We start from the raw sequence: 20,561 nt of genomic DNA on the forward strand, positions 1-20,561 counted from the left end.
AAATTGAGATATAATTGAAACAACATAAAAAATTAACCATTTAAAAGCATACAATTCCATTTTTAAAGGATATTTACAAGGTTGTGTGAACATTACCATCATTTAATTCCAGAACATTTTCATACCCCCCAAGTAAAAACCCGTACCTGCCACTCCCCACTCCAATTGCCCCGTGTCACCCCCAGTCCTTGGCAACCACGAATCTATTTTCTGTTTCTATGGATTTACCAATCCTTGGCATTTTATATAAATGGAATCATACAATATGTGGCCTTTTGCATCTGGCTTCTTTAACTTAGCATAATGGTTTCAAGGTTCAACCACACTGTAGCATGTATCAATACTTCATTCCTTAATCTGTATTGCCAAATAACATTCCATTGGATATGCCAATTCATTGTTTATCCTTTCTTCAGTTGGTGAATATTTGGTGGCTATGATGAATAATGCTGGTATGAGCATTCACAGAGAAGTATTTGAGCACCTGTCTTTAATTCTCTTGGATATATACTAGACGTGGAATTGCAAGGCTGTAAGATTTCCTCAAGAAGTTTAACATCATCCTTATGCCAGTGTGAGGAAATATCAAGCAGTTTTCTACTGTAGCTGTACCAATTTACATTTTCATCAGCAAATGTGGGAGGATTTCAATTGTTCACATTTCCATCAACATTTGTTATTGTTATTATAATTGAACTTACTAGTTCAGTTTTTGGTATTTTCCTCTTGATATCTTATTGTAGTTTGATTTGCATTTCTATAGTGGCTAATGACATTAAGCATCTTTTCTTTTTCTTTTCTTTCTTTTTTTTTTTTTTGTGGCAGAGTCTTGCTCTGTCACCCAGGCTGGAGGGCAGTGGCGCAATTGCAGTTCACTGCAAACTCTGCCTGCTGGGCTCAAGCGATTCTCCCACCTCAGCCTCCTGAGTAGCTGGGATTACAGGTGCATGCCACCACACCCAGCTAATTTTTGGAGTTTTTGTAGAGACAGGGATTTGCCACGTTGTCCAGGCTGGTCTTGTATTCCTGGCCTCAAGCAATCCTCCCACCTTGGCCTCCTGAAGAGCTGGGATTACATATTTGAGCCACTGTGCCCGGCCAGAGCATCTTTGTGGTTATTGGTCATTCATATATCTTTGGAGAAATGTCTTTTAAGATCCTTTGCCCATTTAAAAACTTGGGTTGTCTTTTTGTTGCCAAGCATGCTTTTGCTTTAATAGATATTTTGATATTAGTATAGCTACACCAGCTTTTGTTTGGTTATCATTTGCACAGTATATATTTTCTACCTTTTTACTTTCAACTTTTCAGTTTCAGATGTGTGGTTTTTTATTTGTCAACAGCATATATGTACCTTTAGGTCAATACATTTTGAGTACAGCCTGAAAATATTTGTCTTTCACAGAAGAATTTAGTCCATTTTTGTTGACTGTATCTATTAATATTTTGAGCTAAAATATACCATATCTAATGAAAATTGTTGCCTAATCCAAGATCATGAAGTTGTACACCCATGCTTTCTTCTAAGAATGTTATGCTTACATTTAGGTTTTTGATCCACTTTAGTTTTTGTATATGGTATGAGATAAGTGTCCAATTTCACTCTTTTGCATATGGATATCTAGTTGTTCCAGCATCATTTGTGGAAAAGACTATTCTTTCTCCATTGAATGGTCTTGGCACTCTTGTTGAAAATCAGTTGACTATAGATGTATGGGTTTATTTCTGGACTTTCAATTCTGTTTCATTGATCTCTACATCTATCTTTTTTTTTTGAGACAGAGTCTCACTCTGTCGCCCAGGCTGGAGTGCAGTGGTGCAATCTTGGCTCACTGCAAGCGCCGCCTCCCGGGTTCACACCATTCTCCTGCCTCAGTCTCCCGTGTAGCTGGGACTACAGGTGCCCGCCACCGCACCCGGCTAATTTTTTGTATTTTTGGTAGAGACGGGGTTTCACCGTGTTAGCCAGGATGGTCTCCATCTCCTGACCTCGTGATCCGCCTGTCTTGGCCTCCCAAAGTGCTGGGATTACAGGCGTGAGCCACCGCGCCCAGCCAATCTCTACATCTATCTTTATGCTCGTACCATATTATCTCGATTTTCCTGTGGCTTTGTAGTAAGTTTTGAAACCAGAAAGAGCAACTTTGCTCTTCACTTTCAAGTGTGTTTAGGCTATTCTGGGCCCCTTCCATTTCCATATGAATTTTAAGACCAGCTTGTTCACTTCTGCCAAAATGGCAACTAGAATTTGATAGGGATTTCAATGAATCTGTAAATTTAGTTTTACCAGCTTAAAAATGTTAAGTCTTCCAATTCGTATTTTCATTTATTTGTCTTCTTTAATTTCTTCCAGCAATGTTTTGTAGTTTTTGGTGCATAAAGCTTGCACTTCATTTTTTTTGTTTGTTTTTTGAGAAGGTGTTTCGCTCTGTCCCGTAGGCTAGAGTGCAGTGGTGCAATCTTGGCTCACTGCAACCTCCGCCTCCCGGGTTCACGTGTTTCTCCTGTCTCAGCCTCCCAAGTACCTGGGATTACAGGCATGCGGCATCACGCCAGCTAATTTTTGTAATTTTTAGTAGAGATGGGGTTTCACCATGTTGGCCAGGCTGGTCTCAAACTCCTGACCTCAGGGTAATCTGCTCACCTTGGCCTCCCAAACTGCTGGGATGACAGGCGTGAACCACCATGCCTGGCCAACTTGTACTTCTTTGGTTAATTTATTCCTAAATATTTTATACTGCTTTGATTATAAAAGGAATTTTCTTAATTTCATTTTCAAATGATTTATTGTTAGTGTTTATAAATAGAACTAATTTTTGTAAACTAACCTTATACCCTGCAACCTTACTGAACTTACTAGTTTTAATAATTTCTTGTGGCTTCTTTAGCATTTTCTATATTTAAAATCATGTTATCTGCAAATAGTTTTACCTTTTCCTCAACAAATCTGGATGCATTTTACTTCTGTTTCTTGTCTAATTGCTCTGACTAGAACTTTCAGTACAACGTTGAATCAAAGTGGCAATAGCAAACAGTTTTGCCTTGTTACTGATTTTAAGGTAAAAGCTTTTAGTCTCTCCATTAAGTATAATGTTAGCTGTGGGTTTTTAATAGATACCTTTTATGAGGTTGAGGAAATTTTTCTATTCCTAGTTTATTGTGTGTTTTCATTGTGATGGCTGTTGGATTTTGTCAAACACTTTTCTTAAATTGAGATATATGATTTTATCTTTTATTAATATGGTATATTGTGTTCATTGATTTTTGATTTCGGTTGAGCCAACGTTGCATTCCTGGGATAAATCCTACTTGGTAATGGTGTACATATAAATTTTATATGTTGTCAGATTATTTCATTGAGAATATCTGCATTTGTATTAATAAAAAATGTCAACATAAATAGATAATCTACATGGTCTATAGTTTTCTTGTGATGGCTTTGTCTGGTGTTGGTATTAGGGCAACACTAGACTTACAGAGGTAAGGAAGCATTCGCTCCTCTTACTTTTTGGAAGAGTTTGTGTTCCTTTTTAAACATTTGACAGAATTTATGAGTGAAGCCATGTAGTGCTGGGCTCTTCTTCGCAGAAAGTTCTTTTGACAGCAGATTCCATCTTTTAGTCTATTTTAGTTTTTTCTTTCTTCTTGAGTCAATTTCAATAGTTTGTGTCTTTCTAGGAATTTGTCCATTTCATTTAGCTAATCTAATTTGTTGGGATACGATTACTCATAGTACTCTCTTACAGTTCTTTTTATTTCTGTAAGGTTGGTAGTAGTGTCTCTGTTTTGGTGATTTGAATATTCTCTTATTTCATTGGTCAGTCTAACCAAAATTTGTTAATTTTGTTGATCTTTTCCAAGAAATGACTTTAGGTTTCATAGATTTTTCTTTCTACTATTTTTCTATACTTCATTTTACATATTCCTACTCTAATCTTCATTTCTTTCCTTGTACTTGCTATGGGTTTAGTTTGCTATTCTTTATTTCTAGTTTCTTAAGGTAGAAGATTAGGTTATTGATTTAGCATCTACTTTTCTCATATAGATGTTTTATTATATAATTCGTTACATAAATTTTGTTATGTTGTGTCTTCATCTTCATTCATCTCAAAATATTTTCTAATTTCTCTGGTGGTTTCCTTCTTTGACACATTTGTTATTTAGGAATGTTGTTTAATTTCCACATGTTTTTGAATTCTCCACATTTCTTTGTTACTGATATCTCATTGCATTCCATTGAGGTTGGAGGACATACTTTGTATGATTTTAATCATTTAAAGATTTTAAGACTTTTTTCTTGTTTTATTGCATCACATATGATGTATCCTGGAGAATGTCCCAGGTGCACTTGAGAAGAATATGTACTCTGCTCTTGTTGGATGAAGGGTTGTATAGGTGTGTTAGGTCTAGATGGTTTAAAATGTTCAAGTCTTCTATTTCTTTGTTGATCCTCTGTCTAGTTGTCCTATGCAGTGTGTTCCATCTAGGTGATATAAATAGATATGTATATAATTTGCCCAGTTTTAGCATATAAAATTTAGGAAAATAAGAATTCATGTTAAATACATTAGATCTTAGCTTTTATTCTAATGCCTGTATTAAACCATTTATTAGCCATTTAACTGCTTATGACTCTAAGCTCATAAAACAGATTTTAAACTTTGAAATGCTAGTCTTTTATCCTGCCAAAAAAGTAAATTTTAAACCTGGGTTGAAATCATTGAATGTCATTTTCACCAAAGCAGACATTCGTTGCCTTCTTCAGACACACTGTCAGAATGTTCCCTAGGGAAGAGGGAGAGGATTCCTGTGATATAGTCAGCCTTTCCCCTGTTGCCAAATAGTGAAGGTATTTATTTTTAAATGCTAGTTAGTATTGAGGAAGCTCGGTGGGCTGGTCCAGCTCTTACAGAGGCAGAAAGCTTGTAGACCATCAGAATTACCTGGTAAGTTTAGCCTTGACTTGAAAATAACCCTAAATCCAGAGCCACTGAGCAGGCTGGAACCACCCGTTCTGCCATGCTGCCCCACCACTCTCACTTGCAGAGAATTACAGGCTTATGGGATGTCAGGATGGGCTGAACACTGCAGGCCATTGGTCCCCTCCTCGCCTTCTCACTCAAGGGAAGAGTGCATAGAGCAGTGGAGTGTAGACCTCTCTTCCCAGGTGCGACATCACCAAAAGGCTGTGTGATGCTGGGCAGGTTGCCTGACTCTTCTGGGCCTCGGTTTCTTCACATGTAAAGTTAAACTGGTGCATGAAACATCAGCGATCTCTCCTCCCTAGTTCTCGGCTGTACTCCAGGGCCTCATGTTCCCAGAGAAGTGCTTTCACCTGCCCGAGTCTCTCCTTTCCTCTAGAGGGCAGGACTCCCTGGCATGTCCTGGAGTCCATTTGAAAAGCTTCAGCTTGGAAACAGCTTCTCACACTTGGTGGGGCACAGACCTGGGGCTATTGTGTCAGAAAAGTCTCAGAAAGCTGTCTGCACGCTAGGACAGGAAGGCCACGAGCCGGGGAAAGTTGGTTCCAGAAGAGGTCAGTACAGAAAGGCCACCAGATGGCTCAGTGAGTAGATCTGGGAAAAGCAGAGACTGAGTTTCCCTAAGGCAATGACAGAACCCTGTCCCAGGGTTTTTCCCTCTTAAGCTGTGTGTCACTATACGGCAGGTGCCAATTCTCTTGCAACTCACAGAAAATATATTTTCTTCTTTTAGAAGATTTATAAATATTTATATTTACCTCTAGGGGAGAGAACTTGATTTTCTTCTTTTGGAGAAGCTGTAACGCTTGTTCATACTCGTATAACGAGTATTAACGAGTCTGATGGTCTACAAGTACGAACGAGTATGTTCATACTAGTGTAACAAGTAAGTAGTGTACAAGTGGGTTGGAGCCTCTGATGGGGCCCAACAAGAGAGGGAGTTGGCCATGAGGCTGGCCCTAGCCCCCTACGCACCTGCTGTGCCCAGAGACTGGGGGCACCCCTCACTCCCTCTTGACCAAATACGGGGTGAGAGAATGGGAGCAGCCCCAGTCTGAGGCCATCTACAGTCCCGTTTACGTAGTTGGCACGCCTTTCCCTCCAAGACTGTCAGAGTTCTGGGTTCTTCTCATTTCTGTAGCTGTCACTAGTTTTGCTGGGGACATCACAAACTAAATCAGCCTGCCTAAAGACTTTTTGAGAGCTCTCATTTTATAGAGTGATGCTAGGACAGGAAGGCCATGAGCTACAGGAGAGGTACAGAGATGCCACCAGATGGGCTCAGTGAGTGGATCTGGGAAGAGCGTATTAACGTGTATTACATTAATATTCTCTGCAAAATAATCTCAAAAACCTGAATGAGCAAATGGACAAGTGTCTTGAAGTGAGCCTGGTCTACACTGCAGTGTAAGTGCCACCGTCACTGTTACACTCATGGTTGAGGAAGCAAGGCCGCCTGGGTGTTGTGCCTGTCTCTGGATCTCAGAGGTAACAGGCTCCCGACTTTGGCTTTGAGGGGCTGAGCAGTCTTAAGCCGAGGAGCTAGGAAGCTCTAGAGGAGAGAACTTGATATATATACAAGTTAATATATTTTCATGCATATCCTGAAAAGTTTTTTAAAGCATAGTTTTTTTTTTTAAACCTAAGATTTCATCAACATTCTTTTTCAATAAATGTGTATTCCACTGTGGTGGTGGTGCACAATTATTTAACCAAAACCCTACTGATGAACATGAATGCAGTTTCCAATGCTTCACTGTCAGGAACAATCCTGAGATGAACTTAACTGCATACATATCTTTATTTTCCTATTTCCTACCTTTCCTACTACTCGTTCCTTAAGATGAATCCTTATAGATGGAGTTGCTGGGTCTGGGTTTTTTGTATTTGACAGTTACTGTCAAATTCTCCTCTAAAGTTGGACCGAGACTTGCACCCACCTGAGCAGTCACATTTCCCTTCCTCCTCACCCACACGGGGCACAAAACAGAACTTCACTGCTGTCGCCAGTGCTACTTCTAGTTGGGTTCAGTTCTTGTGCAAGAAGTTGAGAGGTGGAAGATTTGCTTCAGAAAAAGGGGAGGTGGCTCACAAGCCCCAGAGGATGCAAAGTCTCAGATGATGGAGATTTTACTTGGTTCCCTATTTGTAAATTCTACAACAGACATCTTGGTGTCTTTGTCAGAATATGTGCTTTGCCACATCGACCTTGGATAAAAGCTTGGTGCTACTCCTGATCAAATTACCTACGTGACCTCGGGCATGTGTTTAATTCTTCAGGTTCCTCATCTGCAAAACAGGAGTGAAAATAGCCACATGACAGGTTTGGGTAGAAGAGGCGTAAGTTACAACTCTATGTAAGAGAAAATGTTAACACTGAATGCAGTCAGTCACAGAAGCTTTTTTGTGATATAAAGGTTAAAAATATGTAGAAAAGTAATTTATTTTAGGAATAAGTTCTTTGAAGGAGAAGTGGATGATGGACACAAATTCAGGAAATGGTCACCTGGGTGAAGGTGACCAGGCAGGATACTGGTCAAATTGTGGGTCCTGCCCAGGTGATAGTATGCAGGGTTTCATTCCATTACACTGTACAGATGCTTTACACACATATATGTATATTTCACACACACACACACGTATATTTCACACACACACACGTATATTTCACACACACACACATGTATGTTTCACACACGTTTCACACACACATATGTATGTTTCACACACACATGTATATTTCACACACACATATGTATATTTCACACACACACACATGTATATTTCACACACACACACATGTATATTTCACACACACACAAAGAGGGAAAACATCTCAGGAGAAATCTCACAAGAATCAGAGAAACATTTCAAATGTGTTAAGAAATATTAGTTTTATTTAACCAGTTTTCACAGCTGAATATTTATTCTATAAAAACTTTACAGATTGTACAGTTTATATATAGTTCAAACTACTGAACGAAAAGGTAGGTCCCACAGATGCAAAAATACTGTACTAATCAATCCAAGATAAAGGCAGATTTACACACTGTACAGCTCTCCACGTGGCCGGGGAGGTGGTCAGTTCTAAGTATAAACTTCAAAACTGTACAAAAATAAGAATTTGATTTTATTTCGCTCTTCATACATTCAATATGATTGCAAGCTCAGAAGCCTAACTAAGGCATCTGGAGTCTGGAATCAGTACCCACTCCTGGAAGGAGCACACGTGTCTATCCACACAGGGCACTCTTGGACACCATACTGAACTCAGTATACTGTAGAGACGTAAAAGCAGAGACCAAGAACATTAAATGTTGAATATAAGGTAGTTCTTTTTTGTTCTGAAAGGAGTTTTTGCATTTAATAGTGTGCCAAAAGAATTTTAACTTATTAAATAAAATATATTCTAAGTGAACCTAAAATTACATTTTATAAACATAAAATATTTTATTTTGGTGTAATACATCAATCATATCTGCAAATAGAAAACCAAAACTGTCTATAAAGTAGTATTTCTCACCCAGCAACAAGAAGCACTTATGTAGTTATTTTCAGAAGGGTCAGAAAACTATTTAAAACCCACTAAAGACTAACTTATAACTTAGTCATACTTAAGCTATTCAGTGATTCACTAATACTGCAAAACAAGCTTTCTTCTAGAGACAGCGGTTTCTTCATGTTAACTGGGTAAGAACTGGACATATTTAAAAAAGAAGCGGAAACCAACTGATATCTCGGCCTGAATCCTAAGCATATGTCTGGTTTGGGGGTAAGCTTCTCAGTGGATTTTTCATCCGAAGTATTTATCCTAGAAGCTAAGTCTTTCGATTTAGAGTTTCCCGAATCTGAGGTATCTGTACCTTCTTAGAGAAAAAGCCAACGCCTCAGATCACCGTGTCTCTATGTGGGGCAGGGCAGGTGAGGCTGGCTAATACCCCTGTAGATTCTGTGTTCTAGAAGGAAGAAATGAGGAAAACAAACATTATTCCAGACTTTTCTGTCATCCAAAACCAATAAAACACAATTCTGTTTTTATACAGTACTAGCCAAAGAGAACACAAATTAGAGCTTCTAAGAGCAGTCTAGTGCCCATCTTTATACTTTTACACTTGCGTGTATCTAAGTATAAAATAATGACGTTTGGACAAAGAAGCTTTGTAGTTATTTAAGGTTACAGTACTTTAAAACTCCTTGATAATAAATAGCGTGGATGTTCCCTGTCCTGCTTCCAAGCGTAAGCTACGGGTGAGCTTGTCTCAGGCTGTGAGAATGGATCAGGGCAACTGGAGCCAGTGACGTTCTGCTCAGCCCGATCCCGGTGTCACCCGTGGGCAGCCCGACACTCAGAACTCATCGATCTTCCTCTGCAAGTACTTTAACATGGAGTCCATCCCCTGGGCCGAGCCCCAGATTTTCTTCAGCACCTCACACTCCCTCTCGTTGGCCTGCTCCAGCTCCATCTTCATGTTGCAGCGCACAAGGGCTTTGGATTCCTCAAGCACCTGCACCAGAAAACAAGAGCTAGTTAGCAGGGTGCATGCGGGCAGACACGGGCCCCTTGTGCCTCCACATTTATGGAGGCAATCGTCCAATTCCAACAATCACCTGTTCAAAAGGTTACCAGACATTTTCTCACAATATGTTAGGCCTAATATATGTATAAAGCACATTTCACACTAGGCACTGGGTACATTCTTAACTTCAAAATGGCTCATTTCAAAGGAGAGCTGGGCTGTTGGCATCCAGCCTGCGCTGCATACTGCCACACACTGGCGTGGACCCCCGAACTGGACGTCTGCTCTGCTGATGCCCAGAAAGCTCTGAGGATGCCTGTTGAGGGAATATTTCTAAACAAAATGTAATTTTCATAATGAGGGTTGCTTGTCTGCCTGGGACAGTTTAGATGGGAGTCGTGTCAGTTAATATTAAACATTTCGTATCTTATAATTAGCCAAATGCAATTTTGTTAGAAACACATTCAGCCGGGTGCAGTGGCTCACGCCTGTAATCCCAGCACTTTGGGAGGCTGAGGCGGGCGGATCACAAGGTCAGGAGATCGAGACCATCCTGGCTAACATGGTGAAACCCCGTCTCTACTAAAAATACAAAAAAATTAGCCGGGTGCGGTGGCGGGCGCCCCAGCTACTCTGGAGGCTGAGGCAGGAGAATGGCGTGGGCCCGGGAGGCGGAGCTTGCAGTGAGCTGAGATCCGGCCACTGCACTCCAGCCTGGGCGACAAAGCGAGACTCCGCCTCACAAAAAACAAAACAAAACAAAACAAAACACACATTTAAGAAAACAATTTATTTGTTTTTTTTTTTTTTTTTGACACAGGGTCTTGCTTTGTTGCCCAGGCTGGAGAGCAGTGGCGTGATCTCTGCTCACTGCAACCTCCGCCTCCCGGGTTCAAGCGATTCTCCTGCCTCAGCCTCTTGAGTAGTTGGGATTACAGGCACGCACCACCAAGCCTGGCCAACTTTTGGATTTTTAGTACAGATGCGGTTTTGCCACGTTGGTCAGGCTGGTCTCCAACTCCTGACCTCAAGTGATCTGCCCTCTTCGGCCTCCCAAAGTGCTGGGATTTCAGGCAGGAGCCACTGTGCCTGGCCTATTCAGCACATTTATGAAACAAAAGCTTAGGAGGCTGGGCGCAGTGGCTCATGCCTGTAATCACAGCACTTTGGGAGGCTGAGGTGGGTGGATCAACTTGAGGTCAGGAGTTCGAGACCAGCCTAGCCAACATGGTGAGACTCCGTCTCCAATGAAAATAAAAAATAACCCAGGCGTGGTGGCGCAAGCCTGTAGTCCCAGCTACTAGGGAGGCTGAGGCATGAGCATCACTTGAACCCGGGAGGTTGAGGCTGCAATGAGCCAAGATTACACCACTGTACTGAAGCTTGAGCGACAGAGTGAGACTCCATCTCACAAACAACAACAACAACAACAATAAAAACAACTTAGGTCCCCTGAGGGAAAGCGGGGAGAAGCTAATAATGTGGCTGAAAGGCTCTGGACCCAGGAAAGAGTCAGGTCCATGTTAGTTGGTGATTTTCACAGGACATTTGCTAACTTGCTGACATTTCAGACTGAAGTTCATTTCTGTGGTTCTTGGGTATTTGCAAAGGGAAGGCAAGGTGTGCATGGGGGCAGTGGTGGCAGCAGTATCTTCTGGCAGGACTTCACGGGAAGGTGCTCTGCTGAGGACAAATGTGAAGGACTCAGGAATAATCTCAAATGTGTGAGCTCTCTGAGGGGAAAGGTTCTATGGTTTAAAAAGTTACATGTGTAATAGGAGCAAGTAGACATACAACTGGATTGCACGAGGCAAGCTCCTTAATGCGAACCATCACTTCCTGAGTGAACGTCCCGGGCCAAAACACCTGGGAGACCAGGCCCTTGCCACACGCCTCCTGTGCCGTCAGCTTCCGCCCACTGAGCAGCATCTCGTTTGCCTGCAAGGAAGAAGAGTGGATGTAATATGAATTGTGGTGGGAGGTGGGCGGGGAAGACCCATCCCTTCACATCCACACCAAAGAGAGACGTTCACAAACACCGCCCCGCGGGGAAAATGCGGCACATCCTTCAGTGGCCGCTGGGAACAGACCCTGTGCAAGGTGCTGTCCACTGGGCAGGGGGAAAAGGAATATATCGGGCTGATTTTTTTCTTAAAAAGGAATGCAAAAAAGTCATCTTACAACCTACTGCAGAATTACAGGGACTCAGTAAAGAAATCTAAAATAGAAAAGGTCTTTTGCCATTCATTTAAAAGTTACTGGTTTAACTTCCTCTCCTCCATCTGCCTTCCTCCCCCTAATGCTGGTCCTTCCCATGTGGGAGCTCTTTTAACACACAAAACCATCCCGGGAAAATCAGCATATGCAAAGTTAGGCAATTTATAATTTTAAGGATTAGAACCAGGCATAGAACTCCTACCAAACGTTTTTCTTTATCTGGGAGGCCAATGGTGAATTAGACACAAAAAATACTCTAATGGCAGTGACTGTTTCTGCTAGAGTGTATCTTGGAGGCTGCCTTGCATTGCTTGGATATGAAAAGACAGAACTATCTAGGGCTTGAATGTGTCAAAAAATTACCATAATCTGCTTGAGAGGGGCTGGCTATAGTTACCTCACATGGCTCAATGGAGAAAGCTAACATTAGTTTTTCTTTAAAAAAATATATATATGTGTATATATGAAATTAATTTTAACCTTGTCTTGGATTCTAGATCACTTTATTTTTTAATACATGACACTTAACTAGATCACTTTTAAGGTTTCAGCACAACATATATGGACTTTACATCACTCAGATGACAGGCTCGCAGATGCCAAGATGAGGCGGGAAGGGGCACATACATGTCTGATAAAGAAACTCCACACTGGTCTGATGGGACAGTTTTTGGTCTGCCGTTTATCTTGCCTGGTTAACCTTCCTAACAACTCTGATGGTCACAAAGCCTTGACTATGAGCTGCTGGGCCTCTGGTAAAACACAATTTCAGTCGGTGGCTTCCATTTCCAAAAGAGGCAAAATCACTAAAGAGAGAAAAGGCCCTGAAGTCGCTGAGACAGTGTAAGACTGCCCATACACCTACTGTCAATGTCTCGATGCCGTTTACTGCATGTGAAACCCACAGCTTGGAGAACACACAGGCAGAGGTGGCAAAGCAAACACGTGGCTGACTCACTGCCCCCCCCCCCCCATACAGGCAGAAGCTGGGAAACAGGGCTGGGGACAGGCTCCTCCCAAGGGTTTGCAAGGTTCTTAATGATCACCCAAACTTGAGTCTGTCATTGGAGCTACAGCTTGGACAAAGGCATGAGTTTCTGAAGAGTCTGGAGAAGTTCTAGGAACCCCTGAATTGAACAGCTTCTTCTCAGTGAAAAGACGGTCCATAAACAATAGATTTAGAAATGTGACCAGATCTCACTGTTAGTGGTTCTGACAGTTCTTCTAACGGCAGACCCAATCGCAGCAGGAAAGGGAGCGGGACTCCTGGCGTGCTGCCGCCACAGGAAGTGCTCTGTGCTGTCGGGGTTTTCCTTTCACAGACTGTGTTTCTTTCATTCTCAGCATACAGTGAGGACACTACAGTCAAATGCCTGCATTTAAGCATGAAGCATGTTCTCAGGACCAGCTTAGCAGAGCCTTAACTTGGGCAGCGGAGGCAAGTGACCCCGCCAGGCCTGGTGCCTGGCTGGATCATGAAGGGCAGGTGTCCTCAGGTTTCCTCTCCAGCCCTTCCTGCAGGGCCCTGGCTGTCTGTCCTAGTCAGTTCTTCCAATTTTATTTCCTGCTACCTGGAGGTCAATTTACAGCCCCACTACTGTTCTCTTCCCTGTGTGTCTCCCTTTCATCCCCCTTTCTTGACTCTCCTGGGCCTGACGCCAGCCAGAATGGCCCTTCTCTCTGCTCAGCACTCACCGACTGCAGCCGGTCTTCCTCCCCAGCCCCACAGGCTCCGTGCCTGCTCATCCCCGGAGATCCTTTCCCTACCTTTGGTGTTCTCCACTCCAGGTGGTTGGATGTGCAGGACAACCAAGGGCATCTCTCAATTTACTCAAGAGCAAAAATGACAAGGCTGACGCTAGGTCGCTAATGCTTTCTACTTAAACATGGCCAGTGAGTTGCTTTGAACAACTCACCCAAGAAAACAACAACAGATCTCCCTCGGTAACATCTGTATTAGAGGATTAAATCTACTCAATCTCCCTCAGTAAGATTTGTATCATAGGATTAAATCTCAATCTCCCTTGGTAAGATTTGTATCATAGGATTAAATCTACTCAAACTCCCTTGGTAAGATCTGCATTAGAGGATTAAATCTACTCAATTTGCGTGAGCATATTGTTATATAAACACACTATTTTCAGTAGTTCTAAAATGAGAGGTTTTAAACTTCTACCCGAGTAAGATTCATACAGACGCAGTCATTGGGAACCTGACCAGCTAGCACGTTGATCTGAGATGGCTGAGTGCGCAGGGACTCCCTGTAGACAACCTACACCACCCCATGATGTGGTCAACGTTGTCCGATTATTTAAAAAAAGCTATCGTGTAACCATCCAGAGAAATGGGAAATGCCGGACGAAAGTTAAATAGAGATGTCTTTTTAGTTCAGCCAGAGTACAGCAGAAGGGGTGGCAAGGGAACTGGCCCAGTATGAGCACAGGATCCAGGAATCTTCAGCCTTATGGGGACGGCTGTGGCAGAGGTTTTACCACCTGCTCCCTCAGGCCAGTCTGTGAAGTCCGTAAGAGGCAGCTCTGAAGGTGCGACCTTGGGTAAGGCCCTCAGGTACGCGCTGGGCATTCTCCAGCGTCACACCTCAGCAGGCCCAAGAGGTGCAAGCTTTCCACGTGGAAGCCTGTGGGCGTCGGACTGTGCCATCCTCTGTGCATTCCATGAATGTCTACCGGGCACTAGGAAGGCTAAACTAGAAGAGACTCTCGGCAGATTTACATAGCCGTGCCTACAGCTGAGGGCCTGCAGTAGACACTGTGAGAAAGGAGAGGCCCCACGGCCTGCATGATTTGCATGTTCTTTTTATCTTGATAATGTGATTCCTTTTGCGTATCCTCCTGGCAGAGCTCTGCACATGCAAAATGGGGAAAACCACACTTGTCCCAGTCTTAACTCAGGCTGCTGAAAGCTGAAATGCACCGAAGGCTCATGAAAGGAACGGCATCATTTACATAGTCACTTCCAACAAGACTGTCACAACACAAGTCATATGAACAGCGTTTATTCACTTTCTGTAGACAGGCTTCGTCAAATACTCTCTCAGAAAGTGCAGAACTCATGCTGAGTGAAATGCGGGCTCTTTGCTCTGGAGTCAGAGCAGGCTTTCTCGCCCTGGACATTAGGGACATTCTGGGCTGGCCTGTTGTTGGGTGTGGGGGCTGTCCTGTGTGCTACATGCAGGGTGCTGAGCAGGGTTGTCCCATGTACCATGGAGGGTGCTGAGCAGTACCCCAGCCTCTGCTAACAGCCACCTCATGTGTGACAACCAAGTTGTCTCCAGACATTGCCCCCCAGATGTGTCCCCTGGGGTGAGGTCGGGGGGTGAAAATTGCCCAGTTGAAAACAGCAGCTCAAGAGGCACCAGTACATTTCAAGGCAAAGCGAAAAGTAAAGATCCGTCAAGGCTCGTAGAGTGGGAGAAACAGGCTGACCAGACGGCAGGCGTTCGTTCTGTAATGACTTCAAGCCTCACGGCCCTTTCTGGGCATGGTAAGCTCTGAGACCTCTGCCCCTGAGCAGCATTCAGCCCCAGGGCTCCACTGCCAAAATGTGTCTGAACATCAAGCTGGTTTAGTATTTGCCCCACATCTGCACTGACACCACACAACTACGTAGATCATACACTGGGAGGGGTCAGAACCCCAGATCTCAACCTCCTTAGGATAAATAACTCAAAATGAGCTTCATGGGATGTTCTGGAGGATGAGGATTCTTTCTTGCTGGGACAGGGTAACTGGCAGGACAGAGCGTGGTTTACAGTAATTGCCATGATGAACTCATGACTCTTTACCATGGGAGTCTGGTGGTGTCCGGTGTGTGCAGCACGGTGTAAAGGACAAAGCAAACGCCTTGGAGAAGCCACTCACGTCCCCACCCCAGCAAGCTGCCTGCTGTGGGAAATGCTGTCAGCAAGCAACAGAGAGCTCAGGGCCTCCCTCATGGACCACTCTTCCGAGAGCTCAGGGCCTCCCCCATGGACCGCTCTTCCCAGGGCCACCGACCCCACGGCCAACTGCAGTGGGGCACCCGGAACCGCTGTGAGGCCACATGGTTCCAGAGCTCTCTGTCAGTCAGCTCTGCCCAATCCTGCTTCCTTTCTGCCCTTCCAGGGACACTGGCACCTAATCTACCAGACCCTGCTTCCCAAATCCATCTTAGCTTCCAGAGAAACCATCTTGTGACGGGGGGAGTGTGGACAAAGCGAGGGTGAGAAGAGGGATTCAGAAACCGCACGGCTCCCCATCTGGCAATGAGGACCACCCCTAACAGGCCAGGTGGAGAAGCCACAGTACCCAGCACAGGGGACCGTCCGCGTGCTAACACTCTTACAGCTGAGGGACAGGGACTGCCTGTCACCATGGGCGCAAGCAGAGGGGCAGCCAGTAGCAAGAGGCAGGGAGGGCTGAGACTTGGCTCTACCCCTTGGGCTTGTCAGCAGGAGTGGTCAAGCTCTACCCAGATTCATCAGCCACTGGAGGAAGGTCTGTCAGCTTGCGAGGGGTGGGGAGGTACCCTAGAACCTGCGATGGGTGCTTTTGGGTGAATGCCCCCAACTTTGAACTCCAGCTTCCTCTGAACCCCTGAGCCTACGGACATGGCCCACCCATCCCTATTAGAACATGCAAGCCCACCTTGCTAGAAGGTAAGGCAAACATCTCTCAGCAAGGCAACACTGGCCCCCCAAAACCTGCCCCATCCCCTCTCCTGGCATCAGGCCTGTAACTCGCCTCTTCCCTGAAAGGGGCCGCACAGCCCAGCCAAGGGTGCAGATGGGAGCTGTGAGATGACACGAGGGTCTGGATTCTCAGGGCGCCTGACCTGGAGCCCAACCACAAGTAGGACAGGAGAGTTCACTGATGTAGGAGCAACTCCTGGGATACTGATTTACCCCTGGTAGGTTCCCAGGAGATGGTCTGACCCGGCTGCTGGGATGGCTACTGAAAGCATGAGGGAGGTGGGGGCCCTGCTGAGTGAGGCTGAAAGACCAGGGCTGAGTGGGGAGGGGTGGGACAAGATGCATATAGAGCCTGTGGCCAGTGCCAGAGGGAGGAGGGCAGCACAGTCGGTGGGGCCATCCACAGGACGGAAGGGTGAGCCTGGAGCGCTGACTGGGACTGGGAGAGGCAGAGCACCTGATCACGGGACCCCATATGACCACACGTGGGAAGTGGCCGGCACGAGCTGACTTCCACCAGCCCCACAGGTGCAAGGTCAGACAGGGCCTGTGGCGGATGCACAGCTGGGCTTGGCAAGCTCCGGAGGGCATGGGCCGGCAGCCTAGACCCCTGCATCACCCCCAGACCCTTGTGTACCCACGCCTTGCCTCAGCTGACACCTACAGCCATGGGAGACTTCCTGTGACCGAGTGTGGCCTGTGGGTGGGTCGGCAAGCCAAAAAGGGGACAGCAACTTCACCAGAGCCTCATCCAGCAGGCCTGGAAGAGAACGTGGTGAGGAAAATGTCCCCAGTGGCAGATGCGCCTGGTCACCCCCTGGTGAGGAGGAAAAGTGGATCAAGGTTAGAGTAACACTAGCCCCCAGCAGGGGTGGGTGTCCTGGACAGAGGCGTGTGGTGGGTGGAGGAATGGGAAGTGTGCAGGTTGCTGTCTCACACTGTCCACCTGAGAGCATCCGCCATGGAGTGGGCACTGAACAGCTTGGAGAGACGGCTGGTGGCCGCTGGCCACCCAGGGCTGGCAAGAGGGGCCCCAACAGCACAATCTCTGATTTATCAAAAGCTGATACAGCCACTGTTGCTACTGAGCGTCCAGCCTTCCAGCAGGAGATGCCAATGTGAGTGGCCCTCAAGGCACCATTCCCAGGGGGACCCGCCTGTGGGCACTGGGCAGCAGGCTGACGGCTCCAACAGGCGTGGGCGCGCCCTCTGGGTCTGGGTCTGCCTGTCCCACCTGCAGATCCTCAGGCAGCACCACTCTGTGGCTATGGAGGGTCTAGTACACCAGCATGGGGTGCCTCAGGGTGCTGCGTGTGACCAGAACACCATCCTCACAGCAAATACCATGTCAAGGGGCAGCACCCCAGAGTCCTGTGGCTAAGTCACATACGGCACCTGCCACAGCCGCCAGCCTGGTACGGCCCTGGCATGGCCTGAGAGGTGCCAGTTTGGAGGTGGCTCCATGATGGTGGGCAGCATCTTCTGATCTGTAGCACATACAGTACAAAGACCTTTATATGGAAGGACACGTGGCCTGGGAAGTGGGATGGAGGCCGGTGCCGCTTGTTCCTCCCCTGACCAACTATAGCAGTTAAGTGGACAAGTGCAGCGACTGTGAGCTGGACACAGTGAGCAGGCCACAGAGCCCTCGGGGATGGGTGTTTTAGCATTAGGGTGGCTGCTGAGGCCAGCAGAGGTGGGAGCTGCGGGTGAGGGGAACTAGCCTGGGGAGTGAGAAGGTGAGGAGCAGGGCAGCTCTGAGACCAGTGTGGCACTGGGGGCCACGGTCTGGCCTACCCATCTTCCTCCTCCTCTCTTGCATTCCTTAATTTTAAATGTTCTGGTTTTCGAGAACGTTTAGATGCAGGAAAAATGACAAAAGTAGTACAGAGTTCCCATAAACCTTCACACAGCTCTCCCTGGGTTAAAACGTCACATAACATCTTAGGATGACCAAAGCCGCTGACAATGTGCTATTCACTCAACTACAAACACGATGTGAATTTCACCAGCCTTCCCACTCTTGTCCTTTCGCTGACCCAGGAGCCCATCCAGGGTCCCTGATGTTCTGAGCTGTCATGTCCCCTTGGTCTCCTCCAGTCTGAGACGGTTCCTCAGTCTTTCCACGTCTTCTCTGACCTTGGCGCTTTGGAGGAGCGCTGCGCGGTGTCCACAGACCGCCCGACAGTCTGGGCCTGACGTTCCTCATGGTCAATGTCATGATGTGGCACTGAGCTGCTGCACCTGCAGGAGGAATCCCACGCAGCGACAAAGGCTGCGTTCCCCTCAGTGCTTCATGTTGGCTTTTGTCTCACTCATTTCTGTGAACTCTGACCACTCAGCAAGGTGGTACCTGCCACGTTTCTCTACTGTAAAGTTACTATTTTTCCCACTACAAGTAATGAGAGGATCCAAATATCCTTTTTCTCATCACACTTTTACCCACTGATTGTAACATCCAGGTTAAACATTTCAGGTTCCAGCCTGCAAGTTACTGCTGCCTAATCTTCTTCCTCCAAGTTTCTCCCAGAAAGCAAGCCCCTTGGAACCTGAAGGAGCTGACCCCCAAAAGCTGCATGAATGATCTGAATGGCACTGGGGTGAACTGTGGTGGACATGGAACTGTGCTGCCATGATCCCTCCTGGGGAGGCCTGGCTGCCTGGCTACGGGTGCTGCTGTTAGCAGATGGCCATAGGGCACCTTTAGGGATGCCCTCAGCTGCAGGGAGCCACCTCGTCCAGGGCACAATGCTTCCCGCGCATCCCACACCTAAGGATGATGGACACAGTATCACTTTGACCTCATCCTCTGACCGGTCCTGCTTTCTCCCCATCCCTTCCACAGGTACTGACTGCCAATTCTCCATGTGCCAAACTCATCTCAGTGTCTGCTTCTGGAGAACCTGACCTGTGACACCACCTCCTGCCCTATTTCAAGGACTAGGGAATGAGATGTGAATAACTGCTTGATAAATCACAAGCTACAATACAAACACAAACTACTATAATGAACGGATTAAACAGCTGAAGAAGTAAAAACACACAATTAGATGGAAGACAACCCTCTAATCTTGTGTAACTTTGCTCCCTCTTAAAATTGCTGTCTCTTAAAAGTGCAGCTTTTAAGTTATTAGGTGAAGAATTTTTCGATTACAAATTGTTGGTTGGGTTACAGACTGGATATTTACTAACAGCAGATATCAGTGTGAGTTATGCAAAGTGGTAGGGTAGGCTCCTCAATGAATGAAGTCCTTTTCTAGGGAATGATGCAAAAAAGGTCAACGTCTATGAACCCAAATCTGAACTACATGATGGAAAGTCCCCATAGAATGACACACTGTAGAGCTTTAGAAAAACAATAACCAAACCAGATTTCTTCAGGAAGCTTTCTAGAATGATTTTTTTTTTTAAGGTACTCACAGATGCTCCTCCCATTATCTTGGGAAACATAACGGTAGAACAGCCATCTGGACTCTGTCCGAATGTAGTATAGGGTGTCTGAAACCACGCCTTTTCGTTAGCCCAAACCACATCGCAGAGAGGCAATATGGATGCTCCTAGCCCAATGGCTGGGCCATTGACCGCTACAATGATGGGCTTCTTAAACTGAATGAAAGTATTCACGAAGTTTCTAAAATGAAAAATAAATGGGGAATTACTCCAAACATTGCATATTTGAGCAAAGGAAAAGTCTATTATGGAATTCAATTTACCAAGATGTAAACGCTGCGGAAATCATGAAGACTTGAGATTTGTTTAAGGCCTTCCCCAGCAGTTGTGGACCCTAGACTTATTTACAACGTGTTGTAAAGGTTTGGTGACAGCCTGCAGCCCACGCATGTGGTGGCTGTCGCTACAGGACCTACGTGAAGGCCACAGGGTAACATGCAGCCGTGAGCTGCGCTGGCATTTGCAGGTGGCTCTAGAGTTCTATAAACATCACATCTTGCTCCCCAACCTGTCCTCCCTCGAAGACACACTGGGCCTCCCTCAGAGCCCAATACATATTCTGGGCTTTATAAGACCAATCAAGAAGCTGTCACAGAGGAAATCTGGCCCAGGGCATCCTCATACTGCCTGCTGTTAAGTGGATAGTAGTGGATTAGGGGTCACAAAAACCCTGGGATCTGGGTCTGGCCTTGGCTCCTGATTTCA

At 45.6% G+C, this 20,561-nt stretch overlaps 1 protein-coding gene across 1 annotated transcript in view; it reads right to left on the bottom strand.

Annotated features, from left to right (window-relative positions):
* Nucleotides 1–7,854: 7,854 nt before the first annotated feature.
* CDYL (chromodomain Y like) overlaps nt 7,855–20,561 on the bottom strand; it is a 62,973-nt gene continuing 50,266 nt past the window's right edge. The window contains exons 4-6 of the mRNA XM_017850359.1: nt 19,827–20,037; nt 11,294–11,437; nt 7,855–9,487 (exon numbers count right to left, since the gene is read on the bottom strand). Coding sequence (XP_017705848.1) covers nt 9,329–9,487; nt 11,294–11,437; nt 19,827–20,037 — 514 coding nt within the window. The 3' untranslated portion in view covers nt 7,855–9,328. The remainder of the gene's footprint in view (nt 9,488–11,293; nt 11,438–19,826; nt 20,038–20,561) is intronic.

Source organism: Rhinopithecus bieti, unplaced genomic scaffold (genome assembly GCF_001698545.2).
Source record: "Rhinopithecus bieti isolate Rb0 unplaced genomic scaffold, ASM169854v2 scaffold_32012, whole genome shotgun sequence".
Taxonomy (NCBI): Eukaryota; Metazoa; Chordata; class Mammalia; order Primates; family Cercopithecidae; genus Rhinopithecus; species Rhinopithecus bieti.